Genomic DNA, 26,769 nt, shown 5'->3' on the forward strand with positions numbered 1-26,769 from the left:
TATTGTATGAATATACCACATCTGATTTATCCATTCATCAGTTGATGGATATTTGGATTGTTTCTCCTTTTTAGCTATTATGAATAATGCGGCTATGACCATTTGTGTACAAATTTTACCATAGACATATGTTTTCAATTCTCTTAGTTCATCTAAGAATCTTACAGTTTTAGGTCTTACATTTAGGTCTGTAATCCATTTTGAGTTAGTTTTTGTGTATGGTCTGAGGTAGGGTTTCAAATATGTGGATTGTATGTGGATATCCAGTTGTCCCAGCGCCGTTTGTTAAAAAGGCTCTTCTCTCATCGCCTTTGCACCCTTGTCGAAAATCATTTGACCATAGGTGGAAGGGTTTATTTCTGAACTCTCAGTGCTGTTCCATTGATCTATATGTCTGTCCTCAGGCCCATACCACACTGTCTCGATTACTGTAGCTTTGTAATAAGTTTTTAAATGAGGAAGTGTGAGTCCTCCAATTTCATTGTTCTTTTTCAAGATTGTTTTTGGCTATTCAAGGTCCCCTGCATTTCCATATATATTTTAAAGATCATTTTGTCAATTTCTGCAAAAAAGCCAGCTGGGATTTTGATAGGGACTGTGTTGAATCTATAGATCAATTTGAAGAGTATTGTCATCTTAAAATATTAAGTGTTCTGATCCATGAACATGGGTATCTTTCCATTTATTTAGATCCTCATTAATTTCTGTCAAGAATGTGTTGTAGTTTTCAGTGTACAAGTCTTTGCACTTCTTTTGTTGGATTTATGACTAAGTATTTTACTTTTTTGAAGCTATTGTATATGGAATATTTTTCTTAATTTTATTTTCAAAATGTTTATTGCTAGTGTATAGAAATACAATTGACTTTTATATACACAATGATATCTTTCCATCTAAAAAAATTAACATTAAGTTTCTTAGTGTTAACTCTTACCATGTCCATATTTAGATTTTCTTGGTTTGTTTGTATTAAGATCTATATAAGGACCATCTATTGCATTTGGTTATTATGTTTCTTAAGCTTATTTTAATCTGGAGTAATCCCTTTTCCTTTTAAAAACTTGTTTTCGTGGTTGACTTGTTGAAAACACTGCACCAGATAGCCTGTAGAAATACCCCACATTCTGGATTTATCAGTCTGCTTCCTCATGGTTTCGTTTAACTTGTGTCTCTGTCTTCTTTGTCTCCTTTTAACTGAAAGTTAGCTCTGAAGCACTGGTTCTCAACCGTGGCTGCACACTGACATCATCTTTAAAAATGATCATTTAAAAAAATAGTGACGCTTGGGCCCCACCCCAGAGATTCTGATTTAATTGGTCTAGGGCAGTGGTCCTTAAACGTTAGCAGGTACCCGATCATCTGAAGAGCTTGAATAAACACAAATTGCTGGGCCGCACGCCTGGAGTCTGATTCAGTGTGTCTGGGGTGGGACCTGAGAATTTGCATTTCTAACACTTGGAGAACCATGGGTCTCTCATGAGGTCTGGGCAAGATATTTTTCGGAACTCTGTAAGTGATATTAATATGCAGGCTCGCTTGAGAACCACTGAGCTGATAGTTTCAACCAACAATGATCTTTGGATTCATTATTTCATTACAGGCTGCAAAATGATGTTTTTCTATATCAGTCCTTCCACAGCATTAGCTGAAATTTTTCTTTAAAGAAGAACTTTTCAAAAGGAGTCTCTTAATGACCAAGTTTTAAATTTGAAAAGGAGCCCTTAAAATTAAATGTATGTGTCAGTCCTCTTTCTAGGTATGTATACCTAGAAAAAAAGATAAGAACAAAACATGCCAAAATATTAATAATAGCTATCTCTGGATTGTGAGATTGGGTGTAATTGTATTTTTCACATTTCCAAAAGGTATAAATAGGACCTTTAAAATCAGGAAAAAAAGGAATATATGTTATGAAAAATAATTTCTTGTGTGTCAAATAAAATAAAGTTTCATCTCTCCAAAATGTTTTTTCCCTAAGGAAGCCATTTTCATTGTTCTGTCTTCTATGTCTGTCTTTTGAATTAACGGTGAGTCAACCTGTTTCTCACAGTCAGTACCTACACCTCTGTGGTGTTTGTTGTGCGTCTCTCCCACACCCGTTTGGCATTGTTCTGTCCTGAGGTTTTGAAACAGTCACTGCAGAGATGTGGCAGGAGGCAGTGCTCACTGTGGAGAGACACGCCCAGTGGGTTCCGGTTTCCTTGTTGGCCCTGTTCCCTGGGTGCTTCTCGGGCCGAGACTCTCCTCAGGAATGGTCTTCATTCTCAGGGGTCTATGGGACTGTAGTCCGTTTGGTCCTGCTGTTTGTCCTGGTGATTAGAATGTGAAGTTTTCCAGCTTGGGCAACAGTCCATGGGACGGGAGGAAGGCAGGTTAATTTCTGATCTGTTTTTCGCATTTTGGACGCTCATAAGCTGGGTTAGCAGTACCAGTGGCCCTCCAAAAGATACTGTTTAGCACACATTCACTCCAGGATAGCCCAGGCATCATCTCCCTCTTCAGTCCTTTCACCTCCTCAAGCTGCTCCTCTTTGGCAGAAGTAACCTCTCCATAATCCTGGGGCAGACCACTATCAGCACCTGTCATACCTGAGTGCTGCACCGTTCCCTGTCAGTCTCAGGACACCAAGGGTCATTTGTGTCTGTATCCTGGTTCTTTGTATGATGGTGGGCCCACAGCACCTGCTCAGTAAATGTGTGCTGAACCACTTGACTCTTATCTAGTTACTCACGACACGTGAGACCAGATAGCCAGCACTCCATCTGTATTCACATGTATGTGTGCTCTTGCAGGCATCTTATTATAGAAAACTTTATCCCTCTGGAAGAAAAAAGTAAAATTATGAATAGATCCTTCTTTGATGAAGAGGAAGATCATTGGAAATTACATCCTATAACCCGACTGGAGTAAGTCACTATTGACTTTAAGTAGATTTTAAGGTGGGGAGGGGAAGAATGTTGATCAACTGAACTTGGCCAGGGTGGTATGGTAAGAACACAGTTTGATTTATTTAAACTGGGGACCAGTTACCTCTCTGACTTTGTCACTGCCATAGGTCCATGAGGTAAAACTTTGATGACGAGTGTGGCATTAGGAATTGGGAGACTTTATCACAGTGAACTAACGCCCTTTCCTAGGTTCCTGCATTTCACCTGCCCCAGCTGTCAAGTAAAGCGTGCTAGGCCAGTTGAGGGGCAGCACATAGGTGTTAACTTGTGTGTCAGTCTGACACGGTGATGAGAAGGATTCTCAGTCTAAGTCTGGGTCTTGCTAGAAAAATAGGAGATGTCTGCCAAGGATGCAGGGGTAGCGAGTGTTGACAGCTGTGCTGCGTGCCTGCCATCTAAGAACTGGATGATGACTCTGAGCCCTTCCAGCTTAAAAGATGCATGATGCTCCCATTTGAATCAGAAAGCAGCTCAAGCAGAAAATATAAGGAGCTCCTGCCTCGTTTACATGTCAGTTCTCAGCCCAGGGAGGTACTTCTCTCAGGTTCTATTACGCAGTCTTCTGAGAGCTGGTTCCACAGGACCGAAAGCCTGGGACTGTGGAACACACTCCAGCCAGGGCTTTAACCGCTGCAGTCCATTTCCAGGAATCAGCAGATGATGAAGCGGCCAGTCTCAGCTGTGGGATATAAGAGACCGTTGAGCCAACACGCAAGAATGTCCATGATGATCCGTCCAGAGGCCCGATATAGGGTGAGAAGATTGTTCTTGCGTTTTTCTCCTTCCTCTTTTAAAGGAGTTTAGACTTAGGTAAACCCTTAGGCACCGTTCTACAAAGTCAGAAGAGTTTGGATCCTGACTCTTTCCAGAGCTACCTGAGGACATTTATAGAATTAGAACAAATAATAAATAAGGTAAAAAGAACAATAACAAATAATAATAAATATAAAGGTAAAATAGAACAAGATTTAGGAAGCAGAATAGGAAAGGAGGCGAGTACAGACATACTGTCCATATGGCCGATAAATGTTAACAGTAAGCTTCAGATGGCTCTGTGGGAGACTGGAAGGATGCAGATGTCTAGTGACAGGAGATGGAGATGTGTTAGAGAACTTACGGTACTTCCGTTTACCATAATGTGGGTCAGTCATATAGTTATTTGAAGTGACGTAATTGAGGACTATTTAATGACCCAAACATATTTTACGATATTAATACCGTTCGAGCTTCTATTTATAAGCACTCGCTGTGTGCCAGGCACTGTGTTCAGCACTTTCTGTAATTGAACCCTCCCACCTACTCTCTGCAATAGGGCCTGTGGCTTCGTAGGTAGCTGGTAAGTAGATGAACCAGGAGACACAATGTATTGTTAAGTTACAAAGCAATTGGTACTGGAAATGTATATATTTATTTAAAAATCTGGTGCAAGGTATATCAAAATGTGAACTGGTTATCTCTGGCTAATGCAAGTTCACTCAATTTAAATTTTCTTCTCTGCTTATCTGTATTTTGTAACTGTCAGTGGGGACCCTGTATTATTTTTACAATGAAATATTTTCACGTAAAAAATACGTTTTTGAGTCTCCCTTGGCAGCCAGAGCAAAACAGGTGAGGACTAGTTAGCTCCTCAGGTGCTGGCACTGAGTTATTTAAAGTAAAACAAAAGCAAAAGAGATGTAATAGGTGGGGTTTTATATAGTGGAAGATGAGTGACGTGTCAGAATCCTCAGAAGCATTTTTTTAGCAGTATCATAGAGTGTATATCTTGCCGGTTATTTCATATCTTAAGCCAAAAACATGATTTTAAACCCTGAAAATCAAATATGTGGGTTTCCAGGGGGCTAACATGATCCAAAGCTAGAATTTAAAGCTGTGGCTCTCAGATGTGTTTTGCAATGGACCCACTCCATTAAGGGAAATTTTAAGCAGTATCTGAATATATAAAATTGGTAAAGGGAGCCACTCCCTCTCCCCTGCTTCTGGACCGTGGATCCCCCAATCCGCCTGTCCCCTTCCCCTGTCCCCTCTGGAGCCTGGGACTTGAGCTCCGCTGAGTGGGAGGAGCTAGAGGAAGAAGATGTGTAACCATGGGTGCTCTTCCCTCTACACTCTTATCTCGGCATGTAGGAGCTAGGAAGAGGCCCACCACAGGGTATAATGAAGGAAGCCATCCACAAGGCCAGTTATGAGATGGGGCCCAGTCTGATTTTTAAAATGTGGTTATGAGTACATACACTGCCACACCACCCCCCCACCCCCCCCTGACACACACATACCGCCTCCTCTTTCCTCACTTACATACACCATATCTGCCGCCTCCCCTCGGGAACCAAAATGTTCATTGAAGCTGAAAGAGGTGGTGAGATTATTGGTGATTGCTATTTTCTTCTTTATGCCTTTTTGTATTTTCAAGTTGTCTGCAATAAATGGGTTTTACTTAATTTATCATTTTTCCCTGATTATTCCCCTTAGGGTATAATACATGTTCATTGTTAAAAAAAAATTATTTAAAAAAAAAGAAAATAGAGAAACTCCTGGAGAAGGAAACAAAAATCATTTGTAGTCTCACCAGGAGAAAAGTTATAAAACAACATCACTTCTTCTAGGCAGGCTCTTGACAGGCCCGGAACAGCAAGCGATTTGCAGTTCTGTTCTTGGAGCGGGTCTGGGTTGCTTGTGCTCTCTGTGTCTGGAGGCCAGCCTAGCTGATTGTGGCTGGTGGTTTGCAGGCAGAAAACATCGTGCTTTTAGAGCTGGACATGCCCAGCCGGACCACCAGAGACTACGAGGGCCCTGCCATTGCCCCCAAAGTCCAGGCCGCATTGGATGCGGCTCTACAGGACGAAGATGAGATACAGGTGGACGCGTCATCCTTTGAAAGCACTGCAATTAAGAAATCCAAGGCCAGGTGAGTGGCTTTTGATGACCTGTGTTTGAACAGAGCGTGTTCGAGCAAGGACAAACGAAGGAAGAGGGTGGTAAAGAGTGCTTGTTTACCATGCGGTGCTTTACAGAACACACCAGAAAAGAGGACCCCATTACTCCTGTGTTTGTTCATTTATGCTACAAATATTTATGGTTTGGGCATTATGCGAGGTATACTGAGTCCCAGAGTGCCTGATGCGCCCGGTTCCCTCTCTCAGGAGTATGCTTCTAGTGAGGTAGAGGACAGTTCTTTGGTCCCCATCGGCTACTCAGCAGTTCTAAGTGCTTTAAGAGAAACTTCTCCTAATGATTTCCTGAAAAAACTTATAAGGTAAATATTATCATCAGTCCATTTTGTAGAGGAGAAAACTGAGAGAATTTGAGAAAGTAGCCAAGTTGAAGGAAGTAAGTGGCGGAGCCAGGGTTCAAAGCCAGGTCTATCTCAATCCACAGCCCAGGCTCTGAGCCTCAGTGTTGGATTTACTGCACCCAACTAATTAACCAAGTTCTTTTTTTTTTGAGGATGATTAGCCCTGAGCTAACATCTGCCAATCCTCCTCTTTTTGCTGAGGAAGACTGGCCATAAGCTAACATCCGTGCCCATCTTCGTCTGCTTTATACGTGGGATGCCTGCCACAGCATGGCGTGCCAAGCGGTGCCACATCTGCACCCGGAATCCAAACCGGCGAACCCCGGGCTGCCGAGAAGCGGAACATGCGAACTTAACCACTGCGCCACTGGGCCAGCCCTAACCTAGTTCTTAATTTGGTGCTAAATTAGAAATTCCGTCTTATTAAATTCTGGATTAGAAGTTTAATGAAAACAACTGGGTGAAAAACCAAAAATGGAAGAAATTCTACCTGAAGACTTAAAATTTTTTACCAAATGGAGAAGATGGTCCAGATTTGATTTAAGTGGAAGAACTATTGCTGAGAATCAAGAGTTCCTTCCCTGGGGTTCACACTTTGGTTGGCAGGTCGTGTTGGCCTTGCACAGAGGGTCAGGCTGTGCCGGTCTGGTGGTTTTACAGTTGAAAGTGTACTAGCTTTCAGGTCATTGAGGAAAGGCTACCTTGAAATGTTAATGGCACTTGATGGGAAAGGAGTCTGATCTGTGTCAGAGGCAGAGATGGGATGGTAATGTAAACATGTGCTTGACTTTTGCAGACCTAAAAGTGGAAGGAAGTCAGGATCCTCCTCGTCTTCCTCAGGAACTCCTGCATCTCAGCTTTATCCACAGTCTCGGGGGCTGGTTCCAAAGTAAAGCCAGTTCCTCCTCTCCCAGGGTGTAAACAGCATTTGCCTTCTGAGAGAAGAGACAAGCAAACACCTGCAGAGAGGACTCGAGCCCAAACTCAGAACCATTCCCCTGGAGAGAAGCGATGGCCTCTTTGCAGATTAACCAACTTATTCTGGTTGAAACGTGCTGGTCCTAATCTGGCACTCAGCTCATCTGGGAAACGTCCTTTATTAGCATCTCAGAAATGCATGGCTAAGGTAAAGTGCGATAGTTGAAGTGGAAAGCAAGAGAATGACCAGTGACCTTGCTTCCCTTCTCCTTTGCCTTCTTCTCTCCCTTCCCTTGCCCGCCCTTCCTCTCCCCTCTCCTGTTCTAGTCTGTTCTTTACACTGGGCTCCCTCCTTGTTGAACAATAGGGCAGAATCAGCAGTCACCTTAGCAGGACCAAGTTTGGGGCCTCAGAAGACAATGACAGTGAGGTTGAAAACGGAAAGCCCTTGAACTTGAATAGGTGCTTGTTCTTGCAGGTGGAAATGAGAGATCTCATTTGGATCCAAGACCCCGATGGGCACGATCCGTGTACCTCAGTGAGAAGTGGATCCTCATTAGGATCTGCTAAATGAGGAAATGTTTTCCGAGGAGGCTACCAATTTCTGTTCCTGAAGGATTTAATGTCAGAAGCAATAGAAATAACATTCCCTCTGCCTCCTTGGAGATGTTAGGGAACCAGCTTCTTTAAAACCTCAAAACCATGACCATTCTGTCAAAGGTGTAAATCTGTAAGCTGATGCCATGTCCATACACCGTGTCACTTTACTCTTCATTTGTCACCATCTTTTCCCGTGCACACATACTTGAGCGTCCCTGCCTAGGTCCATCTTCCGTCTCCAGAGCATGCTCTGCAGTGGGCCTGTGTTGTGAGAGAAGGGAGGCTGGCTCTGTCTTCTCTGATGGGACTGGAGTTGGGGGAACGAGACATGTAGTGGCACTTTTGAGTTCCCCATTTTGTTCCATGTTTGCGCAGAGAGCATGAGGGTGAGTAGGCAGATGCAGACACAGAGACGTGAGGCTTGGTGCACTGGGGAGGGAAGACAGAAAAGATGGAAGCAAAGGAACCCTGCCTGCCTCCAGCAGAGGACTCACCTACTCCTGGAACTGTGGCTGCCCTCAGGTAGAGCCTAAGGTGGTGGCAGGAGTGGCTGTGCGATGAATAGGCCCAGAGGAGAGAGTTAGGAATTCCCATTTACATATACTAGTTTGGTTTGTAAGTTTTAGTTTTTCGTGTTATTGCAATTCAAAGCTTATTTTGTGTTGGTCATTAGGTGAATGTTACTCATTTTTCTCCCAAGAGAAGCTCATAAGTGTGTGTGGGTGTGCAAGCACAGTGGTGCCTGTGTTCTTTGAGTGTGTCCATGTGTGTTTGTAAGAGAGAGATAGAGACCAAGAACTTGCCCAATTTGAGAAATACACTAATGTGCAGTTGTTGCCTTTGTCTGTATTAAAGGCCCATTGAATGACTAGTCCAGGCTGGAAGCGCTCCCGCGTGGGTGTCTGAGTCCACGAGCCAAGCCTGAGGGGACAATATGAGTCCCCAGGTCTGCCACACTGGTGCACCTTGCTGGCATGGTGCCTCAGAAAGGTGGCGACTCAGGTGGGCCTTGAGTTATATTTTAACTCAGCTGCTCAGTTCCCAGGGCACATTTCTGGATCAGAACCCGTGGGAAAGAAGAGGTACCATGTGCAATGTCTTAGCGTTCTACAAATGGAGATCTGTCATCTGGCAGCTTCTCTCCTTTTTAGTTACCATTCTTTCTGAACCCAGGGCCCTTTTCAGCAATTCCTAGAACATGATGGAGCCTTCCCTCATCTTTCTCGGGATCATACCCTGTTTCTCTCTTATTTACTAAGAATTTACCTGTTTGAAAGGAACCAGATGATGAGGTGGATAGCCTAAGATGGTTATCTGTCAGTTGCACCTCTCTCACACCACATTTCCTCAAAGCTATTCTGAATTCTGTAGGCTGAAAATATTCATGTAGCCAATCCGAGAATTGAACACTGCAGGTAACACTGTCCCTTAATACCGATGTCTCAAGGTGGCTATTCTGACCAAGGGTGGTTGAGTGACCACAGAACTTTTCTAAGAAAGCAAAAGAAGAAAGCCAAGTTGACAAGCAGAGTTATTCAAACCAGATTGCCTCATGCTCAGCTGTGTTCATCCGGTGGTTTGTGAAGCAGAGGACAAGAACACTTGTGCGGGGTGAAGCTGGCCCTTCCCGAGCAGTCTCCGGTGCTTTTCTTCTCTCAGTGGATCTGATACACGTTTGAACAGCGCAGACGGTAGAATGTCTTACTGCTACCAGGAAGCTGCTGCTTTGGGCTCTGAATTGAGCCAAATGTGTTGAAGACCTACCAAGCCCATTGAGGGACCAGGTTTTCATGTCTGTAGTCATGCTAGAATGTTCCAAGCCATCTGAGGGACTTCCTGCCAGCAGCAGCTAGTGAAATCTGGAAGCAAGTCTTACAGCATCTAAGAAGATCATCTGGGAGAAGGAGTTTGAGACTGTGTGTGCAACCTTCATCAGGCCCCTTTTTGCTCTGATCAGTAGGAATGTATCTGGCTTCATATTTTAGTCACATATCTCCCAGACCCCTGGATTCAGATCCCAAGGCCACAAATCATAGGCATGAAGCACTTTCTTAAGACTCTGACCTAATGTTGGATTGTTCCCCGTCGACTGCCTGCATGCTGCTTGAATTGCACCACCCGCATCTCCATGACCAAGGGCATCAGAGAGTGCCGCAGCTCAGGCGTGGGCCACTCTCTGCTTTTCCTATCTGACTCTTGTAAGTCCTCTCTCACTGAATGTAGAATTGTTGCCAAGTTTCTGAGAAGCGTCGATTCCCTGTTACCGTGGGATATCAGTTCTGCCTCACATTTCCCACTTGAGGTTGAGGCTCACTGCAGACAACACCCTGGGCCATCTCAACGCCATCAGTGGACAAAATGGGGCTGTTAATACACTCTAAAAGCCATAATCAAAACGCTCAGAGGGAACCGGACAAGAATAGTGGGCCTGGCTATTGTGTGTAGCGCAAGGTTTTGTCTTGTACTGTTCGGAAATCTGCCACCTTTCTCCCTGCCCTTGTTTCTTGAATGAAATGTTTTGAGGCTGTTTATGAAGGAGTGACCCTGGGGCAGGCAGGAGGCAGTGGGCTTTATGGCTCCTTGGAGTTACTATTGATCTTGACCTTCTCTTTGGCTACCTTTAGACAAAGAATATGCCAATACTTGGGGCTCTGAGTTTTACAATTGATATTTATTTGTATCATCTCTTTGTCTAGGAATGTAAAAGTGATTCTAAACTAAGATGTGTAATAAAAATCAATCAGATTTATTGTACCTACAAAAAGGTGTCCTCATAAATGACTAATGCTTTTGACAATGACATGCCCGTGGTGGACACACTGCCACTCTCTTTAAACATTTTAATCTTTCTAGTGAAAGGAGGGTGGGAGTGGAAAGTGAAGACTGAGTTGGAATGCTGGCATTTAAGAAATACAGCAACAATGCAAAGGGATGTAAAATGAAGAAAGGGTGACCAGTAAGTGCTTCCCATGTTTGTCCATGGAGGTTCCTGAGACAGGCTTGGGCAAGAGGCGTAAAGCTTCTTTTAACTTTTGTGTTTTGTTTTTTAAATTTCTATAAATTTCTTACATATCATACCTTAAAATATATGTCCTTTTTTTAACACAAAAATATTTTATGTTATTTACCATCAGAAAAAAAAAGAAATGACAGAAAAGGGCTGCATGTTGGTCTTCTGATTTCTCATATGCTCAGACCTGCTGGCGTGGACCCCAGGGGGGTTCTGTACCCTGGTCGAAAGGTGGGGACCGAGTAGAAGGAGCACAGACCCTGCACTCTGAGCTGCATTTGAATTCTGGTTGTGCCTTACTAGCTGTGTGGCTATGAGGAATTTAATTTACCTCTCTGAACTTTGGGATCCTTGTTTGTAAAATGGGGTGATAATCCCCACCTTGCAGGGCCATTGTGAGGATTAGCAATGCATTAAAAAGCAACAAGCACCCAAGGATGTGGACTAGAGCAGACATTTAAAACTGTGGTTATTGCTGTGACAGGGCCCTGTGTTCAGGACACACCATGAACAATTTGTTTTCCAGGGAACTGGAAGCTAATACTGGGCATACTGTGTTTAGAAAATCCTAGGTCTCTATAGAAAAGCTGCTAAGTATTTAACAGATAGATGTTGAGTACCTAGTCTGTGTCACGCTGCTCTGCGCACTGGTTATATAGATGTGAGCCACAGTTGTGGGCCCTGCCCGCATGGAGCTTATACTTTAATGGGGAAGGAGGCGGGGGTACCTGTTAACCAAATGTATAATTACAAATTAGTATACGCCATGAAGTGGTATCATAGGGTATTATAAGAGAATAATAGGAGCCTAATCTGGATTGGGTGGGTAAATAATGGGAGGGCTTTCTGAAGAAATGGTATTTACAGTGAAATCTAGAGGACAAGGAGTTAGCCCATCAGGAGAGGAGGGAAGGGAATTTGTGAAAGAGGGAACAGCATTTGTGAAGGCCTCGTATAACAGAAGTAGAATTTCACAAGAAGGGATCTGCAGTCCTTTTTTCCCTCGCTAGGGGGAAGCATGGAGAACTATTGTAGAAAAGATTACAGTATAGGACTTTAAAAAATATATCAACAAGAAATGTAAAGAGCACGGAGAAGACAGTGGCCTATGTGATATAGGCAATAATTCTTAATTGTGTTTCTTCATAAGATGCCCTCAAACTATTTGTAATGTTCCTATACCCTGTCCCACTTTATTTCCAAAAGTTAAAAGCCATAGCTTGGCTTAGCTTAAATAATTATCTGTTTAGAGTAGTTCAAAATCCATTAGCCAGAATAGCAAGAGTTCAAAGTGCGATCTGAAGAATTATGAGTGTCTTCTTGAAATTGACAGAATTCTAGGTGGGTCAGGGGCGAAATCATGGGTACAGGGCAGGGCAGCCAGGCAACTTGGAAATTCCTGCTGACTCACCAAGTTGTTTTCTCATCTTTTAGATTTTTTTTTTTTAAAAATCAAGCAACTACTCAAACCTTATGTGATACAGTAAGAGATATATAGTTGGTCTTTGTCCCCGAAGAGCTTCTGCAACTGTTGGAATTTCCTGAGTGATAGGGTGATAAGAGCCTCTTCTGGGATTCCCAACAAGCCCCTTTCAACTCTACCTGAGCTTATGCTGATGGAGTGACTCCAGGTGGGCCCTTCATGGCTGCAGGATGGGAGCTGGTTGCCAGAGGACCCAGTCCTGTGGTTGGAGGGTTGGAGCTTTCAGCCCCACCCCTGACCTCCAGGGAAGGGAGAGGGACTGGAGATGAGTCAGTCACCAATGGCCAATGATTTAATCAATCGTGCCTACCTAAGGGAACCTCAGTAAAAACCGCTAAATGATGGCGGTTCAGAGAGCTTCCAGGTTGGTGAACACATTGAGGTGCTGGGAGGATGGCATGCCTGAAGAGGGCAGGGAGGCTCCGCGCCCCCCCTCCACACCTGGCACTGTGCATTTCTTCCATTTGGCTGTTCCTGAGTTGCATCCTTTATAGTAAACTAATAATAGTCGCTAAAGCTCTTAAAGCACTGTGAGCCATTCGTTCTAACAATTATCGAACTGAGGAGAGGGTTGTGGGAACCCCCAATTTATAGCCACTTGGTCAGAGGTACAGGTGGCAACCTGGGACAGTGGACTGGCGTCTGAAGTGGGGGCAGTCTGTGGGATTGAGCCCTTAAGCCCGGAATCTGTGCTAACCCCCAGTAGTTAGTATCAGAATTGAGTTGAATTGTGGGACCCCCAGTTGGTGTCTGGAGAATCAGAGAATTAGGTGTTGGGTGGAGGAAAAAGCCCGTACATTTCGATGTCAGAAGTGTTGTGAATAAAAACAGTTGACCTTGGAAACTGTATTTTGAACTTCACACTGATAGTCTGTGTTGGGGTGCGTGATTTTGGCAGGCCCTCTTGTGCTAGAGTTGCCATCTGATTGAAGTTTACCCCAAGAATCTGGTCTCTAAGGACCATGCTGTGGTCACATCTGCCAACTGGGTTGTCACTGGCATTTGTAAGGATGTAACTGTAGCTCTTGCAGCTGCTCTCGTTTCATCTTCTGTTTCTTTCACCCATCTTGTGGTTAACCGTCCTGGGTGCTTCAGTTAAGGGAGCCAACTGGGGCCTTGCTTTTGGGGTGGGGGAATGGGCAGACGAGAGGTCACCCCCCCACATCTCCGGGGACAGTGCAGCCCACAGGAACTTGTTGAATGCATGTTGTGTGCCAGGTGTCTTGCTCTGCACTGGAGAAAGAGGGGGTAAAATGGACTCTGGCTCTTCTGAGGAGAGGGGAGACAGAAGCACCCAAGGAGGGTAATTCAGAGTGACTAGGACCTACGAGGCGGCCTGCCTCCTTTCCTCACGCCGCTCTCCCAGCCCTCTGAGGCTGGAGCCACACAGGCCTCCTTTTGGTTCCTGGGTGACGCCAGTGCTTTCATGCCTTGGCACCTTCATATGTGCTGTGCCCTCTTTCTGGAGACTTTTTCCCGCTCTGCTTGCTAACTCCTACTCATCCATCAGGTACTAGTTGAATGTCATCTCTTCCAAGAAGCCTTCCCCAGCCATCCATTCTGTTTTTTTCCCATCTCCACCTGGCTGTATGGTGTCTCTCACCTTACCCTGTTTCCTTCTAGCCCTCTTCCCAACTTGCGGTTCTGCATTTCTTTGCTTTGGTCTCCCGCACCAGACAGCAAGTTCCCTAAGGGCATGTCCTATTGTCTTCTCCAAGTTTGACCCTTACGCGAGTTGGATGGTTGGATAAGTACTGACATCTTCAGCTCAGAACAGAGTGTTTTCTGTCAGAGGAACGAGTGATATGCCAGGAGAGGTGGAGAAAGGCTTTGCAAAGAAGGCAGCATTTGACCTGTGCTCTGTTAGAATGGGTAGGGTTTCACCCACCTGGGAAGGGGGGAAGAGCATGCCAGACAAAGGGAACAACATGAATGAGTGCCTGGGGAGTTCTTGGTGATTGGGGAACTGGAGAGGCCTGGAGGAATGGGAGGGGAGAATGACAACCACGCTGAGAAGGGTCTCGACTCCAAGGCATATCCTGTAGCTAGAGGGAGAGCCCTTGAAGGCTTTGTGTGTGTGGGGGGGAGTGAAGCACGGCCCCATTGACACTCGAGGGTTTTCTCCTTGCGCCAGCCTCACATGCTGTTACTTCTCTCTGAGATAACAGAAAGCAGTTTTACTCAGTGCTGCTTTAAGTTTTTCTGCTGCTCACCCAGGTTTTCTGGATTCAGCTGGCAAATTCCATTCTGCAAGGAGCTTTCCCTGGCACAGCTCACTACCCAAGGAATTCCAAGGAGCACTTGAACTTGACTTTCAAGGTCTTGGTTCCCTAGGAATGGGGCCAAGGCATTTTTCAGGGCAGTGTGCAGGAAGGTGGTCCCTCTGCTGTGTTTGGGAACAGAGAAATTAAACTTCTCTCATTGGTTTTGGAATTTATATTCCTTGTCAAGTCAACGAGAGATTTACATATGCTGTTCAAGACTCTGTGCCAAGGGTCATGGGCTATAGCTCAGGAGCCTGCACTTACGGAGCTCGCAGTCTGGTCAAGAAGTGCTGCCATTCACAAATAAGTACAATTCAAGGTGATCGGTGGCACACAATTGGCACTGATGGGGTGCAGAGCAGGTTGCAGGATTCTGTAAGGGGCACGTTAAACACAGTGATCAGTCTCTTTCCTCCATTATCCTTGGGGCAGCGAGAGGAGCCAGGCCTTTGGCATCCGATGCATTTACTCATCTTTTTGAATATCTACTACGTTCTGGGCATTGTTGTAGTCCTAGGGATCCAGGATGAAGCTTGTGCCCACAGGGATGTCCCATTCTAGTGGTGGAGACAGATGGTTAACAAAGAAGTACGTGCTGTGGCAGGTGATCAGAAGTGCTCTGAAGGAAAACAAGGCGGGTCAGGGCTCAGAGCGGGGTTAGCTGGGGGACATGGCGGCTGGGTTGGGTTGGGAGGTCAGGGAAGGCTTTGCTGCAGCGAGGACGTGTTGCATTCGAGCGGAGCCCGGGGTGAAATTAGGAAGCAAGTGTGTGTGGAGGAAGAATATTCCAGGGAAAAGGAGCCACAGCGCAGAGGCCTGGAGGTGGGAGTGCGGTGGGGGACAGCAACAAGGCAAGTGTGGCTACTGGGCAGTGAGGTTGCAAGGGTGGCCAGGGGCCACTCTGAATTGTAACTGAAGTTCATTTTTAGACCATTGGAGGCTGTTAAGCAAAAGAGAGAATTTTGACAGGAATGCTTTCAGGGGATCCCTCAGGCTGCTCTGTGGTGAACAGAGCGTAGGGAGCAAGGGGGGAGGTGAGGAGCCTGTTTAGGACAGGTCTAGTAGTTGGGGTGAGAAATGGTGGCTTGGACCAGGTGGTGGGAGAGGAGAGAAGTGGTACCATGCTTTAGGATCTGTGTTGATTGCTGATAATTGGATATGAGAGGTGAGAGAAAATGGTTCCAAGGTTTTTGATCTGAAGCCTATGGAAATTCCATCTCTACCACTTCCTTCTATGTGCCCTCCCCCTTTTAAAATGAAAAGCTTTATTAAGATATAATTCACCTCATACAGTTCACCCATTTAAAGTATATAATTCATTGGTTTTTAGTATATTCACAGAGTTGTGCAACCATCACCACCATCAATGTTAAAACATTTCATCACCCCAAAAAGTGCCCATTAGCAGCCACTCCCCATTTCCTCCCAACGGCACGGCCCTAGGCAACCATTAATCTACTTTCTGTCTCTTCTGTCTATGCCTGGCTCTTGAAGGATATCAGAACCCCAGTTTCCTCATCTGTAACTTTACAAGGTGGTTGTGAGGTTTCAAAGAGAACATGAGGAGAAAACACGAGAGCATGCCTCACCAGCCGAGCGGACTGGCCTTGGCCTTGGCCTTAGCATGTGCTCTGGAAATGCCAGCCCTCCCCCACTGCTCTGACTCTTCATTTGCCATCTTTTTTTTTTTCTTTGCTAAGGAAGATTTGCCCTGAGCTGACATCTGTTGCCAATCTTCCTCTTTTTGCTTGAGGAAGATTTGCCCTGAGCTAACATCTGTGCCAATCTTCCTCTATTTTGTATATGGGATGCCTCCACAGCAGGCCGCTGACAAGTGTATAGGTCCGTACCGTACCCAGGAACTGAACCCTGGGCAGCTGAAGCCAGGTGCACCAAACTTAACCACTAGACCATGGGCTGGCCCCTTGGTTCACCATCTTACTGAGGCAGCATGGGCAGTGGTCATGAGCATGGGTGCTGGATCCAGACTGCTGGATGTGAATTCTGAACTCATCATTTACTAGCTTCGTGATTATGGTGAAATTTCTTAACCTCCCTGGGGCCTCAGATTCTTCAGCTGTCACTAAGGGATCACAGCCAGTCCTTCCTAAGTTGCTGAGTCAAATGTGTGAAGCACTGGAAACAGTGCCTGGTATGGAACAAGGGCCTGGTGAATGGTAAATGGTGCGGTGTCGTCATTGTTAGTCAATGAAGGAGTTCTGCAGGCAGGTGGTGGCCCCCAGCTTCTAGGCCAGGAATGGATACTTCTGGGCGGTTGCAGAGGTAATGGAGAGAAAGAGACCGCGGATCTATTTTCAGTCTTGTCCTCTTGCTGCATCTGTACTTTTTGGAAAAGTCACTTGTCCCCTCGAAGCCTCGAGTTGCTCCTCTGTAAAGTGGGGGTAAAAATCAGCGTGGTGCTCTGTTGGGGTGACCTATTCAGTACCTATTTGCCAGGCACTGCTTTGAACACAACAGGAAAAAACCTTGCCCTCCTAGAGCTTGTGTGGAGCTAGTGCAGAGAGACAGACCGTAAATAAAAATCATAAGGATAATAATAATTGTAATAAAAAACACGTAAGTAAGAAAGCATGTATGTGCAGCACCAGTGCCTGGCATGTGGTGAGCCCTCCATAAATGGTAGCTGTTCTGATTATTATATGAAAGCGCTTTGTAAAGCTGGACAACACAGCATGGAGGCAGGTCTCTGGGTGGCTGCGAGCATGCTGCCTTCATTTAAGCCTGACCTCATCTCTGCTCAATTAAATTTCACACAGCCTCCAAGGCCCCTTTCACACTGCCTGGCTGAAATCTTTGTCTCTCGTGGTGGAGAGCTTTCTTTCCTCCCTTCATCCGGCATTTACTGAACACCACTTTGCGCCGGGCATCCTGCTGGATGCTGGGGCTATTAAGCCGAAAAACCCAGGAGGGGTGTGGTCATGAAAGAAGGGAGCCCAGGGCCTTCTGGGAAGCTGAGGCCAGGCCGATGAGAGCCAGACTGCGAAGGAGCCTGGCTGTCTTGGTTTTATTCTGCACGGGGAGACCCTGGAGGCTTCTGAGCTGAGTGATAAAGTTAGCAGATAAACTAAGACTTCACAACATTCTTGTTTAAATCCTACATGGCAAAAGTAAACATTTGCTTGATGGCCAAATGCATAATCTCTATTTGAGCACTACAATCAAACCAAAGGACTACAAGATAGAGATATGAGGAGAGTAGAGGAGCAGAGACCTCAGGGCAGATAATCTCCAGGTGAAGACAGTCGGCTACTAGAGCAGAGGAAATGGGGCAAAATGGAGCAGGGAGGCTGTGGAGCTGGAGAAACCCGGGCAGCGCTTACTGCCTGCAGCAAGCTCCTGCACCTCGGCCAGAGGGTTAATACCGGCCCTGCTGCTTTCAGAGTTGCTGAAAGGAGTAAAGAAAACATCTGTCAAATGCCTGGCACCTAATAGGCACACGATAAGAGGCATATGTTATTAAATACTAATAGCAATATTAATTATTAGTAACAGTGCAGCATTATGGAAAAAGCTCTTGTGTCAGCCAGACCTGTGTTCCAGTCTTGATACGTCCAGTGCAAGCTGCTTAAATTGTCTCCTGTAAAATGAATGAATAATACCTTCCTTGTAGGGTTGCAGTAGGGAAAAATGTGATAATGTAAAGTTTCTATGCTGGAGAATAAGTGTTCAGTTAAGTGCTATTTTTAAGTCAAAAAACAGTGAGCTTTATTGAATATTCTGATTATAGAAATTGTATATTCTGATGGAAAAACATTCAAGCAATACAGAAACTTTTAAAGAAGTAATTACAAATCACTGGAAATTCCATTACCTGTGGCTGCTGACCAGTCTTTTAGATGTCTCTGATGCACACTCTTTTAATTGACCTGCATCATATTCTTGGGTTCATAGTCACACCTGTCTTATTTTCACTCAATTAACATGTTGTGGACATATGTCCAGTTATATAAATATAGATTTATATTATTATTTTTAATGGCTTCCTAGTAATCCATTGTATGGAATACCAGAATTTATTTAACACTGTTGATACTCACTGAAGTCATTTGCAGATTTTTACTATTTTATACTATACTATATTAAGCAACCTTGTACATAGATCATTGTACTTGTACATAGATTCACTTGCTTAATTTCCTCCCTGGGATCAATCTCTGTAAATGAATTATGAGATCAAAGGGCTTTCCTGTTATAAATTTGTTACGTATTGGTAAACTGCCTCCCAAAATGACTGTATGAATTTGCACTCCCTCCAATGGTGCATAAGTTGTGCCTATTTTCCTATATCCTTGCTAACACTGGGTTCTGCCAATCTTTTTGACTTTAGCGGGCTGATCTATTGAAAAATGATATCTCAATTTTGCTTTTATCTGTAGTTCCAGGATTAGTAATGAGGTTGAAAATCGTTTCTAGTATTTATTTCCACTTGTGTTTCTTCTTTTGTTAATTGCCTATTTAGGCCATTGTTATTTGACCCATTTTCCTATTGAGGTGTTTCCTGTTGACCTTTTTTTTTTTTCTGAGGAAGATTAGCCCTGAGTTTATATCTGTGCAAATCTTCCTCCACTTTATATGTGGGTCGCTGCCACAGCATGGCTGATGAATGGTGTAGCTCAGTGCCTGGGATCTGAATCCACGAACCCAGCTGCCAAAGCGGAGTACACCAAACTTAACCACTATCCCATGGGGCTGGCCACCCCTACTGACTTTTAAGAACTCTGTTTATTAGGAATCTTAAATCTTTGTCATGTATGTGACAAATGTTTCCTCTCCACTTCACTGGTGTCTTTAATCTCGTGTATGGTATTTTGTTGCCACATATGAATCTTTAATTTTCCATAGTCAGAGCTATTGATTTTACTTGGTGAATTTTTTTTAACTTTTATAATATGCTTAGAGAGACTTCTAGTTCCAGGATTATAAAAATATTCACTAATTTTTTTTCTTCCAATACTTTTATTGTTTCTTTTATCAGATATAAATCTTTGATCTAGGCAGACTTTAGATTTAAGGAGGGAGGTGGAGTCTCCAAATGGCTACCTGGTGGTCCCATTCTTTTTGTTGACTTCCCTCTTTTCTCTACCAATTTGAAATGTTACCTTTGTCGTGCACTATGATTCCTCATACGCTTGGCTCTATTTCTGTTTGGTTTAGTAGGTCTCTCTGTTCCTTTGTCAAAATTTCACTGTTTTAGTTGGTGTAGCTACCTAATGCATTTTCATATCTGGTAGAACAAGTCCCAATTCATTAATCTTCTTCAAACTTTTCTCGGCAGCAGGGCGGAGTGGGTTCCTTCAGCCAGCCTGAGCTTTAATTCCAGGTCAGCCACTCGCTAGCTGTGTCATCTTGGGCAAGTTATTTTTTTCTCTCTGAACCTCTGCTTCCTCATCAGTATCATGTTAATAGTAATGGTATCTACCTTACGGTGTTCTGAAGATGAGATGAAATGATGCTTAGCAAGTCCTTGGGACAGGATCTGGCACATGTTAAGTGTTAATAAATGTTAGATCTTTTTGTTATGAAAACAATGCATCTATTTTTTTCCAATTGAATTTTAGGATCACTTTGACAATAAAATCTCACTGGGATCCTGATTGGGATGACATTTACTTGATAGGCTAATTTAGGACAGTTAATGTGCACATGTTAGAGCCTTCCAGTCTAAGGCAAGCTGTGATCTTCATTGGTCCAAGACTTTATGCTCCTTGGCAGAGTTTATAGTTTCCTTAATGTAAGAAGTGCACATTTTATATTAATTTTATTTCCAGATGGTGTCATTTGTTTTTGGTTATTATTGTTGTGAATGGGATCATTTATCCCCCATTATTTTCAAGTGGAATTATTAGTACATGAGAAAGTTATTCATTTTAAAAAATTGAGATGTAATTGATAGAACATTGTATTAGTTTCACCTGTACAACAGTGATTCGGTATTTGTGTATATTTTGATATGACCGTCTTGTGATGAGGACTTTTAAGATCTACTACTGTTTTAGCAACGTTCAAACATATACTACAGTATTATTAACTGTAGTCACCATGCTGTATGTTACATCTCCAGGATTATTTTATAACTGGAAGTTTGTACCTTTTGACCACCTTTACTGATTTTGCCTACCCCCCCACCCCTCACTTCTGGCAACCACCAATCTATTCTCTGTATCTACTTATTCCTTTTTTTTTGGTGAGGAAGATTGTCCCTGAGCTAACATCTGTTGCCAATCTTCCCTTTTTACTTGAGGAAGATTGTCCCTGAGCTAACATCTGTGCCAATCTTCCTCTGTTTTGTATGTGGGACACCACCACAGCATGGCTGACGAGTGGTGTGTAGGTCCGTGCCTGGGATCCAAATCCACAAACCCCGGGCCACTGAAGTGGAGCGTGTGAATTTAACCACTATGCCACTGGACCAGCCCCTAGTTATTAATTTTTTAATATTTATTTTACACCCAGAGTAGCTATAATTTTTGAGTTGGGAAGTAATTTCTCCCCTACCTAGTGTCAGCTTTGAGATGTTCCTTTCTCTAAGCTCCAGGAGGACCCCAGGCTTCTACTGCTGGGGCACCTACCGCATTGGCTTCCCATCACTTGAAATCCATCTATATAATCCAGGAACTGTGTCTAATTGGGCTGTTAGTCCCCAGGGCTCAGCGCAGGGCTTGCATCCCAGTAGGAGTTTATCAATGCCAGTGAAAGAAGGTGCCCGATGCTGTATTTTACTGTTCTCTGGGATAGAGGAGCCTCTCTTCCAGGACAGAGGGAAGCGCAATAAAATAGGCCTGCAGTCCCGGCCTCATATGGCTGACAGTCTAATTTGGGAGCAGACGTTGAAGAAGTCATCGTCAATGTCGAGAGTTAATTATATTTTTCCTCATTACATTTTGAAGGAAGCATTGAGTGCTATGGCAGTGTAAAGGACTTAATGAGTACAGGGCAGCAGGGAAAGCCTTGCTGAAGAAATATTCAGGGAGGCGTCGAGATTGACTCTGCATCCCCGTCTTGCTCCCCCTCCACTGTAAGATCAGCGTTAGCACCCAATCCTGCTTTAATGAATTCATTCAGCAAATGAAGAGTGCCTGCTCTGTGTCATGCCCTGTGTTGTTGGATCTGGGGCCACAGGGTTGGGTAAGAGCTGGTATCTGAGCTCTGTTCATTCCTGGTTGTTACAGGAGGCAATCAAAACTCCTTAGTGTGGGACCTCCCTCCTGTTCCTCCCACTAGGCCCCAGCCCACCTTCTGACCTTGTCTCCTGCTCCTACCCCACTGGACTGCTGGCCCCTCCCCAACTAAACACACTTGCACATTCACACACACACACACACAACACACACACACAGGCTGCTACTCTCCTCCCCATCATACTCACTGTTGCTTCTACTCAGAATTCCCCTGAGCCACTCCTCTTCCCCTGGGCCTTCAAGAACCAGCTAAAATATCACCCTCTGTGAAGTCTGCCCTCCCAGAGTTTGTTACTGCTTTCCTGTCCAAAACTGATGATAGGTCTTAAAAAGGTGTACAGTTATTTGTGTCCATGTCTATGATCCCATTAGACCAGGAGGCGCTCAGAGTCAGTGACCTTGACTTTGTCTCTTTGGTGGAAACTAACACACAATGGGTCACTTAGAAATCACAAATAAAATGGGGCCAGAGAGTGGGGCCAGCCTGGTGGCATAGTGGTTAAATTCGTGCACTCTGCTTTGGTGGCTCGGGGTTCACAAGTTCAGATCCTGGGTGCAGACCTATGCACTGCTGATCAACCCATGCTGTGGTGGCATCCCTCGTACAAAAAATAGAGGAAGATGGGCACAGATGTTAGCTCAGGGCTAATCTTCCTCAGCAAAAAAAAGAAAAATCAAATTGGGGCCAGAGAAATGCAACTTATATAATTAAAGGGGTAGGGTGCAGAGGGAAGATGAAAGGGTAAGGATTACTTAGAGCAGTGGTTCTGAACTTAGAACTCCAGAGGCAAAAGAGCAAGGTGGCAAAGAGTGTGAGCTGTGTGCAAAGCTGGGTTACTTGAGTTTGCATCCTGGCTCTGGCATATGTTAGCTCCACAAGTGGGACAAATGGTTTTACTTCTCTGAGCCGCAGAGGAAAAGGGGGGTACTACTGTTACTACACCTACTGTATATGGCTTCAGTGGGGCTGCGTACACCCTGAATGTTAGAAAGAATTTTGTATAAACAAGTATAAGTATAAAGTTTTTCTGGGAAGAGCGTCCCTTGCTTTTTAGCAGGTGTCACAAAACGTAAGAACCACCCAGAAGGGAGGCACTTTGTCTTTATTAGTTATCTATTGCTGTGTAATAAATGACCTCAAACTTAGTGACTTAAAACAATAAACATTTATTATCTCATGCAGTTCCTGTGGTTCAGGAATCCAGGAGCAGCGTATTCGGATGATTCTGGCTCTGGATCTTTCATGAGGTTGCAGTCAAGGTATTGGCCAGGGCTCAAGTCATTTGAAAGCTTGTTTGGGGCTACTACCATGCAGACCTCTCCAGAGGGCTGCATGAGTGTCCTCATGACATGGCGGCTGGCTTCTCCCAGAGGGTGTGATCCAAAGAAAGAGGGCAGAAACTGCAATCTCTTTTATGACCTAGCCCCAGAAGCCATATACAGGGCCACTTCTAAAATATCCTATCCGTTCCACAGTTCAGCCTATTCAGAGTGGGAGGGGACTAAAAAGGCTGTGACTGTCAGAGCTGGGAATCACTGGGGGCGGTTTGGGAGGCTGGCTACCACAGTGCCTTGGAAGGAATTTGGAATGAGGAGTTTGGCGTTTAAATCTTGAATCCAGCAACAACTAACTGTGATCTTGGGAAAGTCCCTTCACTTTACTGGCCCTGCCGGTTTTCTCAGTCACCTCACATGGTGGTTGTGATGTTCAAGAGTTAAGGCCTGTGAAGCCATTTATCTAAGTCTTCAACGTCACATTCAGATATTAGCAATCATTAAAGAAGAGGAAGACGAAAAGCCATTTGGGGCTGGGAGTAGATGTTTTCCTTATAAAACATTGAAAATGAAGAAATAACCCATGTATCAATCTCATCACATTAGCACCACCACTCTTAGAATTTGGTGTTAAAATGCACTTTAAAGTTTCTTTTCCTTCTTTACACAGAAAGAATAGAAGAAATGGCTTAAAATGAGACCAGAAAGGTTTATGGTACAAATGAGTACATGTCTCTGGCATTAAGAGAGATTAAATTTGAGATGGGCTCTTTAGTGAGCTCCTGAAATCTCCACCTGAAAACCTTAAAGAATCAGGCACGGGGCTGTTATTTTCCACAATTTTGGTAAAAACTAGCTCAGGTCATCTTTTGAGGCCATTTTAGTGGGGGTGTCTCACAAATCTTTTTTTTTTTTTTAAAGATTGGCCCTGAGCTAACATCTGTTGCCAATCTTTTCTTCTCCTCCTCCCCAAAGCCCCCAGTAGATAGTTGTATATTCTAGTTGTGGGTCCTTCTGGTTATGCTATGTGGGACACTGCCTCAACATGGCTTGATGAGCGGTGCCATGTCCACACCATGGATCTGAACCAGTGAAACCCTGGGCCGCCGAAGCAGAGTGGGTGAACTTAACCACTCAGCCACAGGGCCGGCCCCCCACAAATCTTTTTAAGTAAAATGAAAAGAATTATTATTACTAATTATTTATAATAATAATTATTAAAAATGTTCTCACACTGTTGAGAATTAAAAATTTTTTTCATCATACTCATGTGAGTATGAGCAGCATGCACACATTCTAGAAGATTTGGAAAATACAGACATGTAAAGAAGCTGAAAACATTACATCTGCCACCTTAATCTAAATGGTCTGCTTTGTGGTTGAAATACAAAAGATTTTTTTTTATTAAAAAAAGTAATATTTGGTGAAAAAAAAAAAAAGAAAAAGAAAACCAAAAATCTACCATAGTCTTACAACCCTGAAGTAACCATTAACTACATTTTGGTGGAGTAAAATGGAATTTAAATACCTCTTTCAGCCTCATGGGAGACTGAAAAACAGGAGTGGATTTAAATGATGGCGGGGGCGGGGGGCAGCCCTGTGGCCTAGTGGTTAAGTTCAGTGTGCTCTGCTTTGGTGGCTTGGGTTTGGTTCCTAGGCGCAGATCTATACCACTTGTTAGTGGCCATGCTGTGGCAGTGACCCACATACAAAATAGAAGAAGATTGGCACAGATATTAGCTCAGGGCGAATCTTCCTCAAGCAAAAAGAGGAAGATTGGCAACTGATGTTAGCACAGGGTGAATCTTCCTCAGCAATGAATGAATGAATGAATGAATGATGGTGAATGGCAGGTAAGCAGTTAGTGCTGCCCATCAAGTGGGCAGATTCTGTGCCTAACAAAAGCAGTGAGGTCATGAAGTCTCTCTCCCTGAGCATCTTTATAACGGGCATAGATATGTTGGGGTGAAATCCTGCCTCAATATTTCCCAGGTCTGGCTGGGCAGTTCCAAATACTGTTTAGGGCTCATTCAAAATAAGTCCTAAAGGACTTTGTCCAATAAAGTAATTGAATAAGGTCATTCATCCAACAGATTGAGTGCCTACCATGTGCCAAGACTGTGCCAGATGTTGGGGGTGTGATGATGAATCCAAGAAGATGCTAGCAAGAGCATGGACACTAAACTGACAATCATACAAAGAAATGGAAGGTAGGAGGGACCAGGAGAGGTACAGATGATTTGTTGATCATCTGCTATGCTGGAAGTTTAGCAAATGTGATCTCACTTGATCATCTGGGATCTAGGGGAGGTAATTTGACCTCTCTGGACCTCAACTTCATTTGAAAATGTAGACAGTTATTGGGAGAGAACAGTCGTTAGAGTAGCAAACTGTTCCAGGGCTTGGTTCACTGAAGTCTAAAAATGAGGCACTTCTTACACTTTAGACTGTAAACTTTCTTGGAGGCAAAGAGAGCTGGCATTTAGTGAGTCTGCTGTGTGCAAGGTGCTTCACAAAGATGCCATTTAATCCTAATCCCACCCTTTTGAGTTTATATACTTGGTTGTCCAAATGATGGCCTTGAGTCAATGAGAGGTTTCATAACTTGACCAAGACCACACAGCTGGAGAAGGACTGCAAGAAGATGCAGACCTAGGTCTGCCCAAGTCCAAAGCCAGCGGCAAATACACTGTCTCACAGTGAGCTTCTGGGGTGCTTATGTCCTTTTGGGAATTCCTCGGTCTGCTAATAGTGTGTGTGTTATTCAGATTCCTGGTGTGTTATGTACTTTGCTCATAACTGTGCAGTTTGAAAACAGTGACTCATCCCCAAACAGGGCAGGGTTGAATATCAGTCCTGTTTATCTTACACTGCCCTGTGGCACCTGCGTTGACTTCAAAGATACTTTGTAATAAAAGCACTGTGATAAAAACAGAAAAACACACACCAAAAAAATGTGTAAGTTTGTTTTTTGGTGCTTCTGAGAAGAGAATAAACTCATGAGTCTCATTAACTTAAAAAAAAATGACATCTTCTTAAGGTTTAATGACTAAAGCCAATTTTCCAACATGTATCTTGTACAGTACTGAACATACTCTTTTCACACTTAACTATGATATTGTCATTAGTTTCTCTTTGATTCTGCAAGGGCAGAGACCATGAAATATTCACATGTGGATTCCCCCATGACCCAGCTGTGAGAGTCAGGCACTGTTGGCTGGAGAATTAAATAAAGGCGTTTCCGCAGTGCTTGTGTTAGCTTTCTTTTGCTACTGTAAGAAGTTACCACAGATTTAGTGGTTTAAAACAACCTCCGTTTATACCACATACTTTCTGTGGGCTGGAAGTCTGGACACAGTGTGGCTCAGCTGGTTGTCCGATAAGGCTAAAATCAAGGTGTTGGCAGGACTGCATTCCTTTCTGCAGACTGGTTCAGGGGGTAGAGAACCTATGTCCAAACTCATTCACGTTATGAGAATTCAGTCTGTAAGGTTGTAGGACTGAGCTTCTGCCTACTTGCTGGCAGGGCTCGTTCTCAGCTTCTAGAGGCTGCCTACGTTCCCTGGCTCATGGCCCCTTTCAAAGCCAGCAACAGTGGGTTGAGTTCCTCTCAAGCTTCGAATCTGATTCTTCTGCCTCATCTCTCCAAAGTATCTCTTAGGCTTTCCTCTTCTACTTTTAAAGGTCTGTGTGATTAGAGTCACATGCCATTTAACGACGGGGACACATTCTGAGAGATACGTTGTCAGGCAATTTCGTCATTGTGTGAACATCCTA

At 44.1% G+C, this 26,769-nt stretch overlaps 2 protein-coding genes across 4 annotated transcripts in view; both read left to right on the top strand.

The window, feature by feature from the left end:
* KIF3B (kinesin family member 3B) overlaps window positions 1–10,525 on the top strand; it is a 36,688-nt gene extending 26,163 nt beyond the window's left edge. For all 3 annotated transcript variants that reach the window (XM_014845064.3, XM_044748457.2, XM_070485738.1), the window contains 4 exons: window positions 2,793–2,906; window positions 3,596–3,701; window positions 5,678–5,856; window positions 7,040–10,525. In XM_014845064.3, coding sequence (XP_014700550.1) covers window positions 2,793–2,906; window positions 3,596–3,701; window positions 5,678–5,856; window positions 7,040–7,136 — 496 coding nt within the window. In that variant the 3' untranslated portion in view covers window positions 7,137–10,525. The remainder of the gene's footprint in view (window positions 1–2,792; window positions 2,907–3,595; window positions 3,702–5,677; window positions 5,857–7,039) is intronic.
* Window positions 7,241–26,769, top strand: part of ASXL1 (ASXL transcriptional regulator 1) — an 84,431-nt gene continuing 64,902 nt past the window's right edge. The window contains exon 1 of the mRNA XM_070485734.1: window positions 7,241–7,369. Coding sequence (XP_070341835.1) covers window positions 7,361–7,369 — 9 coding nt within the window. The 5' untranslated portion in view covers window positions 7,241–7,360. The remainder of the gene's footprint in view (window positions 7,370–26,769) is intronic.

The sequence above is a fragment of the Equus asinus genome, chromosome 15 (genome assembly GCF_041296235.1).
Source record: "Equus asinus isolate D_3611 breed Donkey chromosome 15, EquAss-T2T_v2, whole genome shotgun sequence".
Lineage (NCBI taxonomy): Eukaryota > Metazoa > Chordata > Mammalia > Perissodactyla > Equidae > Equus > Equus asinus.